The sequence below is a fragment of the Heptranchias perlo genome, unplaced genomic scaffold (genome assembly GCF_035084215.1).
Source record: "Heptranchias perlo isolate sHepPer1 unplaced genomic scaffold, sHepPer1.hap1 HAP1_SCAFFOLD_1102, whole genome shotgun sequence".
NCBI lineage: Eukaryota > Metazoa > Chordata > Chondrichthyes > Hexanchiformes > Hexanchidae > Heptranchias > Heptranchias perlo.
The window spans coordinates 7,011-27,484 of NW_027138323.1; the positions used below are offsets into that span (position 1 = coordinate 7,011).

Below are 20,474 nucleotides of genomic sequence, written 5' to 3' on the forward strand. Positions count from 1 at the left end.
GATGGGGGACCCTGGAGATGATGGGGCAGTGGGGATTGGAGGGTGATGGGGGACCCTGGAGATGATGGAGCAGTGGGGATTGGAGGGTGATGGGGGACCCTGGAGATGATGGGGCAGTGGAGATTGGAGGGTGATGGGGGACCCTGGAGATGATGGAGCAGTGGGGATTGGAGGGTGATGGGGGACCCTGGAGATGATGGGCAGTGGGGATTGGAGGGTCCCTGGGGGACTCTGGAGATGATGGGCAGTGGAGATTGGAGGGTCCCTGGGGGACCCTGGAGATGATGGGGCAGTGGGGATTGGAGGGTCCCTGGGGGACCCTGGAGATGATGGGGCAGTGGGGATTGGAGGGTGATGGGGGACCCTGGAGATGATGGGGCAGTGGGGATTGCAGGGTGATGGGGGACCCTGGAGATGATGGGGCAGTGGAGATTGGAGGGTGATGGGGGACCCTGGAGATGATGGGGCAGTGGGGATTGGAGGGTGATGGGGGACCCTGGAGATGATGGGGCAGTGGGGATTGGAGGGTGATGGGGGACCCAGATTGTCGCTCGGAGTCCCGGACACTGACCCTTTGACCGTATGCTTGTTTCCCAGGTCCGTCACTGGGAGAGGGAATTGAGTCCGGAGGATGGGGTCCTCGGGCAGCACCTGTATGGAGACCCCGGTCAAAGTCGTCTACAACAAACACCTCGGCAACGTACTGGATCCCCGGTCCCCCACCAGCGGCATCCTACGGACCCCCATCGAGGTACGTCGCCCTGCCCTGCGCCTTTGCTGCAGCTCGGGGAGAAGGAGGCCCATTCAGCCCCTCGAGCCCGTTGCACAGGAACAGGAGGCCAACCAGCCCCTCGAGCCCGTTGCACAGGAACAGGAGGAGGCCCATTCAGCCCCTCGAGCCCGTTGCACAGGAACAGGAGGCCATTCAGCCCCTCGAGCCCGTTGCACAGGAACAGGAGGCCATTCAGCCCCTCGAGCCTGTTCCGCCATTCGATTCCACCCTGTCTGATTTCTATCTTAACTCCCCGTGTTTGTGTGTGACTCCAGGTTCTGTCCAGCCCGAGTCCAAGCCCCGGGGAAGCTGAATTGGGAGAGGAGAAGGAAGAGGAGGAGGAGGAGAAGGAGCAGGAGGATATCTGCGACCCACGGGACCCTCGGTCGCCAACTCCTGGCGTTAACCGCACGCCTCTCAAACCCACGATGACCGGTAGGTATGGGGGGAAGGGGGCAGAGACCGGGGGGGGGGAGCACTTCCTTCGAGGCCCGCTCGCTCGGCACAGGCCTGGGCCGGAGCCTGGGCCTTTCCTACTCTCTCCGTGCCTTCCTTGTCCTGACCTCTGCTCTTCCCCTTCTGTCTTCTCTCTCTCTCTCTCCAGACAAGATCAGCAAGCTGGTGAAGCAGCTGAGCGGGGTTTTCGTGGGCGAGGAGCCCGAGAGCGAGGTGCTGGTGGCCCCCGGCGAGGGAGCGGAGGCCGGCCCCGAGGAGCCCGTCGACCAGCTGCTGGAGTGCGAGGAGGAGCCGGCGGGGGACGGGAGGGCGGGCCGGGACCCGGTGGGAGAGGAGGCCCGTCCCGGCCCGGCCCAGGCCCAGGCCCAGGGCCCCTCCGTCGGGGACGCGACGGAGGGACCTCAGCTCGAGACGCAGGCCCCGCCGCGCAGCCGGACGCTCGAGGGAGGTCAGTTGTGGGGGGGGGGGGTATTGACTGGGGGAGGGGGGCGATAGAGGGAAGTTATTGACTGGGCGAGGGGGTGATGGAGGGAAGTTATTGACTGGGCGAGGGGGTGATGGAGGGAAGTTATTGACTGGGGGAGGGGGTGATGGAGGGAGGTTATTGACTGGGGGAGGGGGCGATGGAGGGAAGTTATTGACTGGGGGAGGGGGCGATGGAGGGAAGTTATTGACTGGGGGAGGGGGTGATGGAGGGAGGTTATTGACTGGGCGAGGGGGTGATGGAGGGAAGTTATTGACTGGGGGAGGGGGTGATGGAGGGAGGTTATTGACTGGGGGAGGGGGCGATGGAGGGAAGTTATTGACTGGGGGAGGGGGCGATGGAGGGAAGTTATTGACTGGGGGAGGGGGTGATGGAGGGAGGTTATTGACTGGGGGAGGGGGCGATGGAGGGAAGTTATTGACTGGGGGAGGGGGCGATGGAGGGAGGTTATTGACTGGGGGAGGGGGCGATGGAGGGAAGTTATTGACTGGGGGAGGGGGTGATGGAGGGAAGTTATTGACTGGGGGAGGGGGCGATGGAGGGAAGTTATTGACTGGGGGAGGGGGCGATAGAGGGAAGTTATTGACTGGGCGAGGGGGTGATGGAGGGAAGTTATTGACTGGGCGAGGGGGTGATGGAGGGAGGTTATTGACTGGGGGAGGGGGCGATGGAGGGAAGTTATTGACTGGGGGAGGGGGCGATGGAGGGAGGTTATTGACTGGGGGAGGGGGCGATGGAGGGAAGTTATTGACTGGGGGAGGGGGTGATGGAGGGAAGTTATTGACTGGGGGAGGGGGCGATGGAGGGAAGTTATTGACTGGGGGAGGGGGCGATGGAGGGAAGTTATTGTCTGGGGGAGGGGGCGATGGAGGGAAGTTATTGTCTGGGGGAGGGGGCGATGGAGGGAGGTTATTGACTGGGGGAGGGGGCGATAGAGGGAAGTTATTGACTGGGCGAGGGGGTGATGGAGGGAGGTTATTGACTGGGGGAGGGGGCGATGGAGGGAAGTTATTGACTGGGGGAGGGGGCGATGGAGGGAAGTTATTGACTGGGGGAGGGGGCGATGGAGGGAAGTTATTGACTGGGGGAGGGGGCGATGGAGGGAGGTTATTGACTGGGGGAGGGGGCGATGGAGGGAAGTTATTGACTGGGGGAGGGGGCGATGGAGGGAGGTTATTGACTGGGGGAGGGGGCGATGGAGGGAGGTTATTGACTGGGGGAGGGGGCGATGGAGGGAGGTTATTGACTGGGGGAGGGGGCGATGGAGGGAAGTTATTGACTGGGGGAGGGGGCGATGGAGGGAAGTTATTGACTGGGGGAGGGGGCGATGGAGGGAAGTTATTGACTGGGGGAGGGGGCGATGGAGGGAGGTTATTGACTGGGGGAGGGGGCGATGGAGGGAAGTTATTGTCTGGGCGAGGGGGCGATGGAGGGAGGTTATTGACTGGGGGAGGGGGCGATGGAGGGAAGTTATTGACTGGGCGAGGGGGTGATGGAGGGAGGTTATTGACTGGGGGAGGGGGCGATGGAGGGAAGTTATTGACTGGGGGAGGGGGCGATGGAGGGAGGTTATTGACTGGGGGAGGGGGCGATGGAGGGAGGTTATTGACTGGGGGAGGGGGCGATGGAGGGAGGTTATTGACTGGGGGAGGGGGCGATGGAGGGAAGTTATTGACTGGGGGAGGGGGCGATGGAGGGAAGTTATTGACTGGGCGAGGGGGTGATGGAGGGAGGTTATTGACTGGGGGAGGGGGCGATGGAGGGAAGTTATTGACTGGGGGAGGGGGCGATGGAGGGAGGTTATTGACTGGGGGAGGGGGCGATGGAGGGAGGTTATTGACTGGGGGAGGGGGCGATGGAGGGAAGTTATTGTCTGGGGGAGGGGGCGATGGAGGGAAGTTATTGTCTGGGGGAGGGGGCGATGGAGGGAGGTTATTGACTGGGGGAGGGGGCGATGGAGGGAAGTTATTGACTGGGCGAGGGGGTGATGGAGGGAGGTTATTGACTGGGGGAGGGGGCGATGGAGGGAAGTTATTGACTGGGGGAGGGGGCGATGGAGGGAAGTTATTGACTGGGCGAGGGGGTGATGGAGGGAGGTTATTGACTGGGGGAGGGGGCGATGGAGGGAAGTTATTGACTGGGGGAGGGGGCGATGGAGGGAGGTTATTGTCTGGGGGAGGGGGCGATGGAGGGAAGTTATTGACTGGGGGAGGGGGCGATGGAGGGAAGTTATTGTCTGGGGGAGGGGGCGATGGAGGGAAGTTATTGTCTGGGGGAGGGGGCGATGGAGGGAAGTTATTGACTGGGGGAGGGGGCGATGGAGGGAAGTTATTGTCTGGGGGAGGGGGCGATGGAGGGAAGTTATTGACTGGGGGAGGGGGCGATGGAGGGAAGTTATTGACTGGGGGAGGGGGCGATGGAGGGAAGTTATTGTCTGGGGGAGGGGGCGATGGAGGGAAGTTATTGACTGGGGGAGGGGGCGATGGAGGGAGGTTATTGACTGGGGGAGGGGGCGATGGAGGGAAGTTATTGACTGGGGGAGGGGGCGATGGAGGGAGGTTATTGTCTGGGGGAGGGGGCGATGGAGGGAAGTTATTGACTGGGGGAGGGGGCGATGGAGGGAAGTTATTGTCTGGGGGAGGGGGCGATGGAGGGAAGTTATTGACTGGGGGAGGGGGCGATGGAGGGAAGTTATTGACTGGGGGAGGGGGCGATGGAGGGAAGTTATTGACTGGGCGAGGGGGCGATGGAGGGAAGTTATTGACTGGGGGAGGGGGCGATGGAGGGAGGTTATTGACTGGGGGAGGGGGTGATGGAGGGAGGTTATTGACTGGGGGAGGGGGTGATGGAGGGAGGTTATTGACTGGGGGAGGGGGCGATGGAGGGAGGTTATTGACTGGGGGAGGGGGCGATGGAGGGAAGTTATTGACTGGGGGAGGGGGCGATGGAGGGAAGTTATTGACTGGGGGAGGGGGCGATGGAGGGAGGTTATTGACTGGGGGAGGGGGCGATGGAGGGAGGTTATTGTCTGGGGGAGGGGGCGATGGAGGGAAGTTATTGACTGGGGGAGGGGGCGATGGAGGGAAGTTATTGACTGGGGGAGGGGGCGATGGAGGGAGGTTATTGACTGGGGGAGGGGGCGATGGAGGGAAGTTATTGGCTGGGGGAGGGGGCGATGGAGGGAAGTTATTGTCTGGGGGAGGGGGACGACGGAGGGAGGTTATTGACTGGGGGAGGGGGCGATGGAGGGAAGTTATTGACTGGGCGAGGGGGCGATGGAGGGAAGTTATTGACTGGGGGAGGGGGCGATGGAGGGAAGTTATTGGCTGGGGGAGGGGGCGATGGAGGGAAGTTATTGTCTGGGGGAGGGGGACGACGGAGGGAGGTTATTGACTGGGGGAGGGGGCGATAGAGGGAGGTTATTGACTGGGGGAGGGGGCGATGGAGGGAGGTTATTGACTGGGGGAGGGGGCGATGGAGGGAGGTTATTGTCTGGGGGAGGGGGCGATGGAGGGAAGTTATTGACTGGGGGAGGGGGCGATGGAGGGAAGTTATTGACTGGGGGAGGGGGCGATGGAGGGAAGTTATTGACTGGGGGAGGGGGCGATGGAGGGAGGTTATTGTCTGGGGGAGGGGGCGATGGAGGGAAGTTATTGTCTGGGGGAGGGGGCGATGGAGGGAGGTTATTGACTGGGGGAGGGGGCGATGGAGGGAAGTTATTGTCTGGGGGAGGGGGCGATGGAGGGAAGTTATTGTCTGGGGGAGGGGGCGATGGAGGGAAGTTATTGTCTGGGGGAGGGGGCGATGGAGGGAGGTTATTGACTGGGGGAGGGGGTGATGGAGGGAGGTTATTGACTGGGGGAGGGGGCGATGGAGGGGGGTTATTGACTGGGGGAGGGGGCGATGGAGGGAGGTTATTGACTGGGGGAGGGGGTGATGGAGGGAGGTTATTGACTGGGGGAGGGGGCGATGGAGGGAGGTTATTGACTGGGGGAGGGGGCGATGGAGGGGGGTTATTGACTGGGGGAGAGGGGCGATGGAGGGAAGTTATTGACTGGGGGAGGGGGCGATGGAGGGAAGTTATTGACTGGGGGAGGGGGCGATGGAGGGAAGTTATTGACTGGGGGAGGGGGCGATGGAGGGAGGTTATTGTCTGGGGGAGGGGGCGATGGAGGGAAGTTATTGTCTGGGGGAGGGGACGATGGAGGGAGGTTATTGACTGGGGGAGGGGGCGATGGAGGGAGGTTATTGACTGGGGGAGGGGGCGATGGAGGGAGGTTATTGACTGGGGGAGGGGGCGATGGAGGGAAGTTATTGACTGGGGGAGGGGGCGATGGAGGGAGGTTATTGACTGGGGGAGGGGGCGATGGAGGGAGGTTATTGACTGGGGGAGGGGGTGATGGAGGGAGGTTATTGTCTGGGGGAGGGGGCGATGGAGGGAAGTTATTGTCTGGGGGAGGGGACGATGGAGGGAGGTTATTGACTGGGGGAGGGGGCGATGGAGGGAGGTTATTGACTGGGGGAGGGGACGATGGAGGGAAGTTATTGACTGGGGGAGGGGGCGATGGAGGGAGGTTATTGTCTGGGGGAGGGGGCGATGGAGGGAGGTTATTGTCTGGGGGAGGGGGCGATGGAGGGAAGTTATTGTCTGGGGGAGGGGACGATGGAGGGAGGTTATTGACTGGGGGAGGGGGTGATGGAGGGAGGTTATTGACTGGGGGAGGGGGCGATGGAGGGAGGTTATTGACTGGGGGAGGGGGCGATGGAGGGAGGTTATTGACTGGGGGAGGGGGCGATGGAGGGAGGTTATTGACTGGGGGAGGGGGCGATGGAGGGAAGTTATTGACTGGGGGAGGGGGCGATGGAGGGAGGTTATTGACTGGGGGAGGGGGTGATGGAGGGAGGTTATTGACTGGGCGAGGGGGCGATGGAGGGAAGTTATTGACTGGGGGAGGGGGCGATGGAGGGAAGTTATTGACTGGGCGAGGGGGCGATGGAGGGAGGTTATTGACTGGGGGAGGGGGCGATGGAGGGAGGTTATTGACTGGGGGAGGGGGCGATGGAGGGAGGTTATTGTCTGGGGGAGGGGGCGATGGAGGGAAGTTATTGACTGGGGGAGGGGGCGATGGAGGGAGGTTATTGACTGGGGGAGGGGGCGATGGAGGGAAGTTATTGACTGGGGGAGGGGGCGATGGAGGGAAGTTATTGACTGGGCGAGGGGGCGATGGAGGGAGGTTATTGACTGGGGGAGGGGGCGATGGAGGGAAGTTATTGACTGGGGGAGGGGGCGATGGAGGGAGGTTATTGACTGGGGGAGGGGGCGATGGAGGGAAGTTATTGACTGGGCGAGGGGGCGATGGAGGGAGGTTATTGACTGGGGGAGGGGGCGATGGAGGGAAGTTATTGACTGGGCGAGGGGGCGATGGAGGGAAGTTATTGACTGGGGAGGGGGCGATGGAGGGAGGTTATTGACTGGGGGAGGGGGCGATGGATGGAGGTTATTGTCTGGGGGAGGGGGCGATGGAGGGAGGTTATTGACTGGGCGAGGGGGCGATGGAGGGAAGTTATTGACTGGGGGAGGGGGCGATGGAGGGAGGTTATTGACTGGGGGAGGGGGCGATGGAGGGAGGTTATTGACTGGGGGAGGGGGCGATGGAGGGAGGTTATTGACTGGGGGAGGGGGCGATGGAGGGAAGTTATTGACTGGGGGAGGGGGCGATGGAGGGAGGTTATTGACTGGGGGAGGGGGCGATGGAGGGAGGTTATTGACTGGGGGAGGGGGCGATGGAGGGAAGTTATTGACTGGGGGAGGGGGCGATGGAGGGAGGTTATTGACTGGGGGAGGGGGCGATGGAGGGAAGTTATTGACTGGGGGAGGGGGCGATGGAGGGAAGTTATTGACTGGGGGAGGGGGCGATGGAGGGAAGTTATTGACTGGGGGAGGGGGCGATGGAGGGAAGTTATTGACTGGGTGAGGGGGCGATGGAGGGAGGTTATTGACTGGGGGAGGGGGCGATGGAGGGAAGTTATTGACTGGGGGAGGGGGCGATGGAGGGAGGTTATTGACTGGGGGAGGGGGCGATGGAGGGAGGTTATTGACTGGGGGAGGGGGCGATGGAGGGAAGTTATTGACTGGGGGAGGGGGCGATGGAGGGAGGTTATTGACTGGGGGAGGGGGCGATGGAGGGAGGTTATTGACTGGGGGAGGGGGCGATGGAGGGAAGTTATTGACTGGGGGAGGGGGCGATGGAGGGAGGTTATTGACTGGGGGAGGGGGCGATGGAGGGAGGTTATTGACTGGGGGAGGGGGCGATGGAGGGAGGTTATTGACTGGGGGAGGGGGCGATGGAGGGAGGTTATTGACTGGGGGAGGGGGCGATGGAGGGAGGTTATTGTCTGGGGGAGGGGGCGATGGAGGGAGGTTATTGACTGGGGGAGGGGGCGATGGAGGGAAGTTATTGACTGGGGGAGGGGGTGATGGAGGGAGGTTATTGACTGGGGGAGGGGGCGATGGAGGGAGGTTATTGTCTGGGGGAGGGGGCGATGGAGGGAGGTTATTGACTGGGGGAGGGGGCGATGGAGGGAAGTTATTGACTGGGGGAGGGGGTGATGGAGGGAGGTTATTGACTGGGGGAGGGGGCGATGGAGGGAGGTTATTGACTGGGGGAGGGGGCGATGGAGGGAAGTTATTGTCTGGGGGAGGGGGCGATGGAGGGAGGTTATTGACTGGGGGAGGGGGCGATGGAGGGAGGTTATTGACCGGGGGAGGGGGCGATGGAGGGAGGTTATTGACTGGGGGAGGGGGCGATGGAGGGAGGTTATTGACTGGGCGAGGGGGCGATGGAGGGAGGTTATTGACTGGGGGAGGGGGCGATGGAGGGAAGTTATTGACTGGGCGAGGGGGTGATGGAGGGAGGTTATTGACTGGGGGAGGGGGCGATAGAGGGAGGTTATTGACTGGGGGAGGGGGCGATGGAGGGAAGTTATTGACTGGGGGACGGGGGCGATGGAGGGAAGTTATTGACTGGGGGAGGGGGTGATGGAGGGAGGTTATTGACTGGGGGAGGGGGCGATGGAGGGAGGTTATTGACTGGGGGAGGGGGCGATGGAGGGAAGTTATTGACTGGGGGAGGGGGCGATGGAGGGAGGTTATTGACTGGGGGAGGGGGCGATGGAGGGAAGTTATTGACTGGGGGAGGGGGCGATGGAGGGAAGTTATTGACTGGGGGAGGGGGCGATGGAGGGAGGTTATTGACTGGGGGAGGGGGCGATGGAGGGAGGTTATTGACTGGGGGAGGGGGCGATGGAGGGAGGTTATTGACTGGGGGAGGGGGCGATGGAGGGAAGTTATTGACTGGGGGAGGGGGCGATGGAGGGAGGTTATTGACTGGGGGAGGGGGCGATGGAGGGAGGTTATTGACTGGGGGAGGGGGCGATGGAGGGAAGTTATTGTCTGGGGGAGGGGGCGATGGAGGGAAGTTATTGACTGGGGGAGGGGGCGATGGAGGGAGGTTATTGACTGGGGGAGGGGGCGATGGAGGGAGGTTATTGACTGGGGGAGGGGGCGATGGAGGGAGGTTATTGACTGGGGGAGGGGGCGATGGAGGGAAGTTATTGACTGGGGGAGGGGGCGATGGAGGGAGGTTATTGTCTGGGGGAGGGGGCGATGGAGGGAGGTTATTGACTGGGGGAGGGGGCGATGGAGGGAGGTTATTGTCTGGGGGAGGGGGTGATGGAGGGAGGTTATTGACTGGGGGAGGGGGCGATGGAGGGAGGTTATTGTCTGGGGGAGGGGGCGATGGAGGGAAGTTATTGACTGGGGGAGGGGGCGATGGAGGGAAGTTATTGACTGGGCGAGGGGGCGATGGAGGGAGGTTATTGACTGGGGGAGGGGGTGATGGAGGGAGGTTATTGACTGGGGGAGGGGGCGATGGAGGGAGGTTATTGTCTGGGGGAGGGGACGATGGAGGGAGGTTATTGACTGGGGGAGGGGGCGATGGAGGGAGGTTATTGACTGGGGGAGGGGGTGATGGAGGGAGGTTATTGACTGGGCGAGGGGGCGATGGAGGGAGGTTATTGACTGGGGGAGGGGGCGATGGAGGGAGGTTATTGACTGGGCGAGGGGGTGATGGAGGGAGGTTATTGACTGGGGGAGGGGGCGATGGAGGGAGGTTATTGACTGGGCGAGGGGGTGATGGAGGGAGGTTATTGACTGGGGGAGGGGGCGATGGAGGGAGGTTATTGACTGGGGGAGGGGGCGATGGAGGGAGGTTATTGACTGGGGGAGGGGGCGATGGAGGGAGGTTATTGACTGGGCGAGGGGGTGATGGAGGGAAGTTATTGACTGGGGGAGGGGGCGATGGAGGGAGGTTATTGACTGGGGGAGGGGGCGATGGAGGGAAGTTATTGACTGGGGGAGGGGGCGATGGAGGGAGGTTATTGACTGGGCGAGGGGGCGATGGAGGGAGGTTATTGACTGGGGGAGGGGGCGATGGAGGGAAGTTATTGACTGGGGGAGGGGGCGATGGAGGGAAGTTATTGACTGGGGGAGGGGGCGATGGAGGGAGGTTATTGACTGGGGGAGGGGGTGATGGAGGGAGGTTATTGTCTGGGCGAGGGGGCGATGGAGGGAGGTTATTGACTGGGGGAGGGGGCGATGGAGGGAAGTTATTGACTGGGCGAGGGGGCGATGGAGGGAGGTTATTGTCTGGGGGAGGGGGCGATGGAGGGAGGTTATTGACTGGGGGAGGGGGCGATGGAGGGAGGTTATTGACTGGGCGAGGGGGCGATGGAGGGAGGTTATTGACTGGGGGAGGGGGCGATGGAGGGAAGTTATTGACTGGGCGAGGGGGCGATGGAGGGAGGTTATTGTCTGGGGGAGGGGGCGATGGAGGGAGGTTATTGACTGGGGGAGGGGACGATGGAGGGAGGTTATTGACTGGGGGAGGGGGCGATGGAGGGAGGTTATTGACTGGGGGAGGGGGCGATGGAGGGAAGTTATTGACTGGGCGAGGGGGCGATGGAGGGAGGTTATTGACTGGGGGAGGGGGCGATGGAGGGAGGTTATTGACTGGGCGAGGGGGCGATGGAGGGAGGTTATTGACTGGGGGAGGGGGCGATGGAGGGAGGTTATTGACTGGGCGAGGGGGCGATGGAGGGAGGTTATTGACTGGGGGAGGGGGCGATGGAGGGAGGTTATTGACTGGGGGAGGGGGCGATGGAGGGAAGTTATTGTCTGGGGGAGGGGGCGATGGAGGGAAGTTATTGACTGGGCGAGGGGGTGATGGAGGGAAGTTATTGACTGGGGGAGGGGGCGATGGAGGGAGGTTATTGACTGGGGGAGGGGGCGATGGAGGGAAGTTATTGACTGGGCGAGGGGGTGATGGAGGGAAGTTATTGACTGGGGGAGGGGGCGATGGAGGGAGGTTATTGACTGGGGGAGGGGGCGATGGAGGGAAGTTTTTGACTGGGGGAGGGGGCGATGGAGGGAAGTTATTGACTGGGGAGGGGGCGATGGAGGGAAGTTATTGACTGGGGGAGGGGGCGATGGAGGGAGGTTATTGACTGGGGGAGGGGGCGATGGAGGGAGGTTATTGACTGGGGGAGGGGGCGATGGAGGGAAGTTATTGACTGGGGGAGGGGGTGATGGAGGGAAGTTATTGACTGGGGGAGGGGGCGATGGAGGGAGGTTATTGACTGGGCGAGGGGGTGATGGAGGGAAGTTATTGACTGGGGGAGGGGGCGATGGAGGGAAGTTATTGACTGGGGGAGGGGGCGATGGAGGGAGGTTATTGACTGGGGGAGGGGGCGATGGAGGGAGGTTATTGACTGGGGGAGGGGGCGATGGAGGGAGGTTATTGTCTGGGGGAGGGGGTGATGGAGGGAGGTTATTGTCTGGGGGAGGGGGGCGATGGAGGGAAGTTATTGACTGGGGGAGGGGGCGATGGAGGGAGGTTATTGACTGGGGGAGGGGGCGATGGAGGGAGGTTATTGACTGGGGGAGGGGGCGATGGAGGGAAGTTATTGACTGGGGGAGGGGGCGATGGAGGGAGGTTATTGTCTGGGGGAGGGGGTGATGGAGGGAAGTTATTGACTGGGGGAGGGGGCGATGGAGGGAAGTTATTGTCTGGGGGAGGGGGTGATGGAGGGAAGTTATTGACTGGGGGAGGGGGCGATGGAGGGAGGTTATTGACTGGGGGAGGGGGCGATGGAGGGAGGTTATTGACTGGGGGAGGGGGCGATGGAGGGAAGTTATTGACTGGGGGAGGGGGCGATGGAGGGAAGTTATTGACTGGGGGAGGGGGCGATGGAGGGAAGTTATTGACTGGGGGAGGGGGCGATGGAGGGAAGTTATTGTCTGGGGGAGGGGGCGATGGAGGGAGGTTATTGACTGGGGGAGGGGGCGATGGAGGGAGGTTATTGACTGGGGGAGGGGGCGATGGAGGGAGGTTATTGACTGGGGGAGGGGGCGATGGAGGGAGGTTATTGACTGGGGGAGGGGGCGATGGAGGGAGGTTATTGACTGGGGGAGGGGGCGATGGAGGGAAGTTATTGACTGGGGAGGGGGCGATGGAGGGAGGTTATTGACTGGGGGAGGGGGCGATGGAGGGAGGTTATTGTCTGGGGAGGGGGTGATGGAGGGAGGTTATTGACTGGGGGAGGGGACGATGGAGGGAGGTTATTGACTGGGGGAGGGGGTGATGGAGGGAAGTTATTGACTGGGGGAGGGGGCGATGGAGGGAAGTTATTGACTGGGGGAGGGGGCGATGGAGGGAAGTTATTGACTGGGGGAGGGGGCGATGGAGGGAGGTTATTGACTGGGGGAGGGGGCGATGGAGGGAAGTTATTGACTGGGGGAGGGGGCGATGGAGGGAAGTTATTGTCTGGGGAGGGGGCGATGGAGGGAGGTTATTGACTGGGGGAGGGGGCGATGGAGGGAGGTTATTGACTGGGGGAGGGGGCGATGGACGGAAGTTATTGACTGGGGGAGGGGGCGATGGAGGGAGGTTATTGACTGGGGGAGGGGGCGATGGAGGGAGGTTATTGACTGGGGGAGGGGGCGATGGAGGGAGGTTATTGTCTGGGGGAGGGGGTGATGGAGGGAAGTTATTGACTGGGGGAGGGGGCGATGGAGGGAAGTTATTGACTGGGGGAGGGGGCGATGGAGGGAGGTTATTGACTGGGGGAGGGGGCGATGGAGGGAGGTTATTGACTGGGCGAGGGGGCGATGGAGGGAGGTTATTGACTGGGGGAGGGGGCGATGGAGGGAGGTTATTGACTGGGGGAGGGGGCGATGGAGGGAGGTTATTGACTGGGGGAGGGGGCGATGGAGGGAGGTTATTGACTGGGGGAGGGGGCGATGGAGGGAGGTTATTGACTGGGCGAGGGGGCGATGGAGGGAGGTTATTGACTGGGGGAGGGGGCGATGGAGGGAGGTTATTGACTGGGGGAGGGGGCGATGGAGGGAGGTTATTGACTGGGGGAGGGGGCGATGGAGGGAGGTTATTGACTGGGGGAGGGGGGCGATGGAGGGAAGTTATTGACTGGGGGAGGGGGCGATGGAGGGAAGTTATTGACTGGGGGAGGGGGCGATGGAGGGAAGTTATTGACTGGGGGAGGGGGCGATGGAGGGAGGTTATTGACTGGGGGAGGGGGCGATGGAGGGAGGTTATTGACTGGGGGAGGGGGCGATGGAGGGAAGTTATTGACTGGGCGAGGGGGCGATGGAGGGAAGTTATTGACTGGGGGAGGGGGCGATGGAGCGAAGTTATTGACTGGGCGAGGGGGCGATGGAGGGAAGTTATTGACTGGGGGAGGGGGCGATGGAGGGAGGTTATTGACTGGGGGAGGGGGCGATGGAGGGAGGTTATTGACTGGGGGAGGGGGCGATGGAGGGAGGTTATTGTCTGGGGGAGGGGGTGATGGAGGGAAGTTATTGACTGGGCGAGGGGGCGATGGAGGGAAGTTATTGACTGGGGGAGGGGGCGATGGAGGGAAGTTATTGACTGGGGGAGGGGGCGATGGAGGGAAGTTATTGACTGGGCGAGGGGGCGATGGAGGGAGGTTATTGACTGGGGGAGGGGGCGATGGAGGGAAGTTATTGTCTGTGGGAGGGGGCGATGGAGGGAAGTTATTGACTGGGGGAGGGGGCGATGGAGGGAGGTTATTGACTGGGGGAGGGGGCGATGGAGGGAGGTTATTGACTGGGGGAGGGGGCGATGGAGGGAAGTTATTGACTGGGGGAGGGGGCGATGGAGGGAAGTTATTGACTGGGGGAGGGGGCGATGGAGGAAAGTTATTGACTGGGGGAGGGGGCGATGGAGGGAAGTTATTGACTGGGGGAGGGGGCGATGGAGGGAAGTTATTGACTGGGGGAGGGGGCGATAGAGGGAAGTTATTGGCTGGGGGAGGGGGGACGACGGAGGGGGGTATTGGCTGGGGGAGGGGGGACGACGGAGGGGGGTATTGGCTGGGGGAGGGGGGACGACGGAGGGGGGTATTGGCTGGGGGAGGGGGGACGACGGAGGGGGGTATTGGCTGGGGGAGGGGGGACGACGGAGGGGGGTATTGGCTGGGGGAGGGGGGACGACGGAGGGGGGTATTGGCTGGGGGAGGGGGGACGACGGAGGGGGGTATTGGCTGGGGGAGGCTGGTATTGACCGGGGGAGGGGGGTATTGACTCTGGGGAGGGGGGAAGACGGAGGGGGGTATTGACTCGGGGGAGGGGGGCATTGACTGGGGGAGGGGGGCGATGAAGGGGGGGCATTGACTGGGGGAGGGGGGGGGTGACGGAGGGGGGCATTGACTGGGGGAGGGGGGGCATTGACTGGGGGAGGGGGGGCATTGACTGGGGGAGGGGGGCATTGACTGGGGGAGGGGGGGTGACGGGGGGGGTATTGACTGTGGGAGGGTTGTATTGACTGCGGGAGGGGGGAAGACGGAGGGGGGTATTGACTGGGGGAGGGGGGAAGACGAAGGGGGGTATTGACTGGGGGAGGGGGCGATGGAGGGAAGTTATTGACTGGGGGAGGGAGGTATTGGCTGGGGGAGGGGGGACGACAGAGGGGGGTATTGGCTGGGGGAGGGGGGATAAAGGAGGGGGGTATTGGCTGGGGGAGGGGGGATGACTGAGGGGGGTATTGGCTGGGGGAGGGGGGGGATGGAGGGAGGTATTGGCTGGGGGAGGGGGGACGACGGAGGTGGGTATTGGCTGGGGGAGGGGGGACGACGGAGGGGGGTATTGGCTGGGGGAGGGGGGATGACGGAGGGGGGTATTGGCTGGGGGAGGCTGGTATTGACCGGGGGAGGGGGGAAGACGGAGGGGGGTATTGACTCGGGGGAGGGGGACGACGGCGGTGGGTATTGACTGGGGGAGGGGGGCATTGACTGGGGGAGGGGGGCGATGGAGGGGGGGCATTGACTGGGGGAGGTGGGGGTGACGGAGGGGGGCATTGACTGGGGGAGGGGGGCATTGACTGGGGGAGGGGGGCATTGACTGGGGGAGGGGGGCATTGACTGATGGAGGGGGGGCATTGACTGGGGGAGGGGGGGCATTGACTGGGGGAGGGGGGCATTGACTGGGGGAGGGGGGTGATGGAGGGGGGGCATTGACTGGGGGAGGGGGGCATTGACTGGGGGAGGGGGGCATTGACTGGGGGAGGGGGGGTGACGGGGGGGGTATTGACTGCGGGAGGGGGGTATTGACTGGGGGAGGGGGCGATGGAGGGGGGCATTGACTGGGGGAGGGGGGACGACGGAGGGGTGTATTGACTGGGGGAGGGGGGACGACGGAGGAGGGTATTGACTGGGGGAGGGGGGGTGACGGAGGGCGGACGATGGAGGGAGGTATTGACTCGAGGGGGGTATTGATGGGGGGAGGGGGGACGACGGAGGGGGGTATTGACTGGGGGAGGGGGGCGATGGAGGGGGTGCATCACCTGGGGGAGGGGGTGCATCACCTGGGGGAGGGGGGTGTTGACCTGGGGGAGGGGGGGCGACGGAGGGGGGTGTTGACTGGGCGAGGGGGGCGATGGAGGTGGGTATTGACTGGGGGAGAGGGGGTGCATCGCCTGGGGGAGGGGGGTGTTGACCGGGGGGGAGGGGGGGCGACGGAGGGGGCTGTTGACAAGGGCTGGGGGATATATTTTGGGGGAGGGGGCTGACCCGACCTTTCCACTCTCTCTAACACCCGCTTGTCTGCAGCTCCCGGCGTGATGAAACGTAAACGGGTGAAGCAGGCGGGTAAGACGCTGATGGTGCTGGAGAACGGGCGCTCACCCCTACAGGTCCTGCGGGACGATAACTCTCCGACCTCCACCCTGGCCCGGAGACAGGTACCCAATAACACTGGTTACAGGAGAGGCCCGGGTACAACTCGGCCTGGACTGAGATAGCTGATCCCAGTCGGTGTACAGGAATCGGGGCTGAACTATTGCCCTGCGTGACCTCTGGGTTAGGGAGGGGGATGCAGTTAATCCCGAGGAGGACAGCGACAAAATACAGGAAGACTTTAATAAACTTGCAGAATGGGGGTTTAATTGGCAAATGAATTTCAATATAGATAAGTGGGAGGTGGTACATGTTGGCAGGAGGAATGAGGAGGCCACATAGTGCTTGGATAATAAGAGTCCAAATAGGGCAGAGGGATCAAGGGGTGCAGATATACACCACTGAAAGTAGCAACACAGGTTAATACGGCCATAAAAAAGGCAAATCAAGCTCTGGGGTTCATTCCTAGAGGGATAGAATTGGAAAGCAGAGGAGTTATGATAAACCTGTATAGAACCTTGGTTAGACCACACTTGGAGCACTGTGCACAGTTCTGGTCTCCATATACCTTGGTTAGACCACACTTGGAGCACCGTGCACAGTTCTTGTCTCCATATACCTTGGTTAGAACACACTTGGAGCACTGTGCACAGTTCTGGTCTCCATATACCTGGGTTAGACCACACTTGGAGCACTGTGCACAGTTCTGGTCTCCATATACCTTGGTTAGACCACACTTGGAGCACTGTGCACAGTTCTGGTCTCCATATACCTTGGTTAGACCACACTTGGAGCACTGTGCACAGTTCTGGTCTCCATATACCTTGGTTAGACCACACTTGGAGCACTGTGCACAGTTCTGGTCTCCATATACCTTGGTTAGACCACACTCGGAGCACCGTGCACAGTTCTGGTCTCCATATACCTTGGTTAGACCACACTCGGAGTACTGTGCACAGTTCTGGTCTCCGTATACCTTGGTTAGACCACACTCGGAGTACTGTGCACAGTTCTGGTCTCCGTATACCTTGGTTAGACCACACTCGGAGCACCGTGCACAGTTCTGGTCTCCACATACCTTGGTTAGACCACACTTGGAGCACTGTGCACAGTTCTGGTCTCTATATACCTTGGTTAGACCACACTTGGAGCACTGTGCACAGTTCTGGTCTCCATATTATAAAAAGGATATCGAGGCACCAGAGAAGGTGCAAAAAAAGATTCACAAGGATGATACCAGAACTGAGAGGTTTATAACTATCAGGAAAGACTGAACAGACTGGGGCTCTTTTCTCTAGAAAAGAGAAGACTGAGGGGTGACCTGATGGAGGTCTTTAAGATTATGAAAGGGTTCGATAGGGTAGACGTAGAGAAGATGTTTCCACTTGTGGGGGAGAGACCAGAACTAGGGGGGGGCCATAAATATAAGAGAGTCACTAATAAATCCAATCGGGGAATTCAGGAGAAACTTCTTTCCCCAGAGAGCGGTGGGAATGTGGAACTCGCTCCCACAAGGAGTAGTCGAGGGGAATAGTGGAGATGGATTTAAGGGGGGAAGCTGGATAAACACATGAGGGAGAAAGGGATAGAAGGATAGGGTGGGAGGGGGAGAGGGAGTAGGGGAGGGAGGAGGCTCGTGTGGAGCAGAAACACCGGGATAGACCTGTGGGGCCGAATGGCCTGTTTCTGTGCTGTAATTTTTAATGTAATGAATGGAGCCCCCTATCCACTTCCTGCTCTTTACCTGGGTTCTGTTTCTCTCCTTTCCCCCCCTTCCCCCACACAGGTTAAGACGACTCTGGGACTGTCGCAGAACCTGAGTGACCCCAGCCCCCGGAACCTGCTGAAAATGGGCAGAGGCAGACAGTGCGTCCAGGATAAGGAGAACGAGAGTTACCGATTGCTGACTGGGGAACTGACTGTGTCCCCACCCTGATCATGTGTGTCTGTGATCACCCCCCTCCCTCCTCCTCCTCCTCCTCCTCCTCGTACCGGTCTCTGATATACAGAGTCTGTGATCACCCCCCTCCCTCCTCCCCCTCCTCGTACCAGTCTCTGATATACAGAGTCTGTGATCACCCCCCTCCCTCCTCCCCCTCCTCGTACCAGTCTCTGATATACAGAGTCTGTGATCACCCCCCTCCCTCCTCCTCCTCGTACCAGTCTCTGATATACAGAGTCTGTGATCACCCCCCTCCCTCCCCCTCCTCCTCGTACCGGTCTCTGATATACAGAGTCTGTGATCACCCCCCTCCCTCCTCCTCCTCGTACCAGTCTCTGATATACAGAGTCTGTGATCACCTCCCTCCCTCCTCCTCCTCGTACCGGTCTCTGATATACAGAGTCTGTGATCACCCCCCTCCCTCCTCCTCGTACCAGTCTCTGATATACAGAGTCTGTGATCACCTCCCTCCCTCCTCCTCCTCGTACCGGTCTCTGATATACAGAGTCTGTGATCACCTCCCTCCCTCCTCCTCCTCGTACCGGTCTCTGATATACAGAGTCTGTGATCACCCCCCTCCCTCCTCCTCGTACCGGTCTCTGATATACAGAGTCTGTGATCACCTCCCTCCCTCCTCCTCCTCCTCGTACCAGTCTCTGATATACAGAGTCTGTGATCACCCCCCTCCCTCCTCCTCCTCGTACCGGTCTCTGATATACAGAGTCTGTGATCACCCCCCTCCCTCCCCCTCCTCGTACCGGTCTCTGATATACAGAGTCTGTGATCACCCCCCTCCCTCCCCCTCCTCGTACCAGTCTCTGATATACAGAGTCTGTGATCACCCCCCTCCCTCCTCCTCCTCGTACCAGTCTCTGATATACAGAGTCTGTGATCACCCCCCTCCCTCCCCCTCCTCGTACCGGTCTCTGATATACAGAGTCTGTGATCACCCCCCTCCCTCCTCCTCCTCCTCGTACCAGTCTCTGATATACAGAGTCTGTGATCACCCCCCTCCCTCCTCCTCCTCCTCGTACCGGTCTCTGATATACAGAGTCTGTGATCACCCCCCTCCCTCCTCCTCCTCGTACCGGTCTCTGATATACAGAGTCTGTGATCACCCCCCTCCCTCCCCCTCCTCGTACCAGTCTCTGATATACAGAGTCTGTGATCACCCCCCTCCCTCCTCCTCCTCGTACCAGTCTCTGATATACAGAGTCTGTGATCACCCCCCTCCCTCCTCCTCCTCGTACCAGTCTCTGATATACAGAGTCTGTGATCACCCCCCTCCCTCCTCCTCCTCCTCGTACCAGTCTCTGATATACAGAGTCTGTGATCACCTCCCTCCCTCCTCGTCCGGTCTCTGATATACAGAGTCTGTGATCACCCCCCGCCCCCCAGTCTCTGATATATACAGTTTGTAATTATCTTGCACCACTGATACCCCGTTATTTCTGAGGGTCCCTGTCTGGAGGAGGTGTAAAACACTAATCAGAGTCCCGATTATTGCAGCTCTCCCGTCCCCCGTTGATCTCCCCCGTTAATGAGAATCCAGGCCTTGTGGTCCTCTCCCCTTCCCCTGGTTTGTAGCCCCCATCTTCCTCCCTCTCTGGTTTTATTACTCTCTTTTTTCCCCCCCCTCCCAATATCTGTGAGTCGATTCCCTCTAGCCCGCCCACTCCCCAGTACTCACTCCCACTCCTGTCCGTCCCACACTTGCACTCAGACAACAATGTCGGCAGTGAGCTGTACCCGCCCACTGCCCGTCTGTGGGCGTGATAAAGGATGGGAAGGTGGGGTGGGTGTGTAGGGGAATGGTGGGCGTACACTGCCCTGTGTCCACGGTCTCTCACGTGTTCTGACTCTGTGTCTCTGTCTGTCTCTTTCTCTCTCTCTATCTTTGTCCGTGTCTCTTTCTCTCTTTGTCTCTGTCTCTTTCTCTCTTGCTCTGTCTCTGTCTCTCTATCTTTGTCTCTGTCTCTCTATCTTTGTCTCTGTCTCTGTCTCTCTATCTTTGTCTCTGTCTCTGTCTCTGTCTCTATCTTTGTCTCTGTCTCTCTATCTTTGTCTCTGTCTCTGTCTCTGTCTCTCTATCTTTGTCTCTGTCTCTTTCTCTGTCTCTCCATCTTTGTCTCTGTCTCTGTCTCTCTATCTTTGTCTCTGTCTCTCTCTATCTTTGTCTCTGTCTCTCTCTATCTTTGTCTCTGTCTCTCTCTATCTTTGTCTCTGTCTCTCTCTATCTTTGTCTCTGTCTCTCTCTATCTTTGTCTCTGTCTCTCTCTATCTTTGTCTCTGTCTCTCTCCATCTTTGTCTCTGTCTCTGTCTCTCTATCTTTGTCTCTGTCTCTCTCTATCTTTGTCTCTGTCTCTCTCTATCTTTGTCTCTGTCTCTCTCTATCTTTGTCTCTGTCTCTCTCTATCTTTGTCTCTGTCTCTCTCTATCTTTGTCTCTGTCTCTCTATCTTTGTCTCTGTCTCTGTCTCTGTCTCTCTCTATCTTTGTCTCTGTCTCTGTCTCTCTCTATCTTTGTCTCTGTCTCTCTCTATCTTTGTCTC

At 60.5% G+C, this 20,474-nt stretch overlaps 1 protein-coding gene across 1 annotated transcript; it reads left to right on the plus strand.

Moving 5' to 3' along the window:
- The first annotated feature begins 602 nt into the window (after positions 1 to 602).
- On the plus strand, positions 603 to 19,563 carry cdca3 (cell division cycle associated 3). Its single transcript, XM_067976908.1, has 5 exons — positions 603 to 751; positions 1,048 to 1,207; positions 1,377 to 1,676; positions 15,915 to 16,045; positions 17,767 to 19,563. The coding sequence occupies exons 1-5, from the start codon at positions 632 to 634 to the stop codon at positions 17,914 to 17,916; spliced, it is 861 nt and encodes a 286-aa protein (XP_067833009.1). The 5' UTR covers positions 603 to 631; the 3' UTR covers positions 17,917 to 19,563.
- Positions 19,564 to 20,474: the final 911 nt, after the last annotated feature.

Excerpts from the sequence above, each read along its gene's own strand:
- cdca3 (XM_067976908.1), top strand. The coding sequence starts at position 632 with ATGGGGTCCTCGGGCAGCACCTGTATGGAGACCCCGGTCAAAGTCGTC. Across the intron at positions 752-1,047 it reads TCCTACGGACCCCCATCGAG|GTTCTGTCCAGCCCGAGTCC; the intron begins GTACGTCGCCCT and ends GTGTGACTCCAG. Across the intron at positions 16,046-17,766 it reads CCACCCTGGCCCGGAGACAG|GTTAAGACGACTCTGGGACT; the intron begins GTACCCAATAAC and ends TCCCCCACACAG.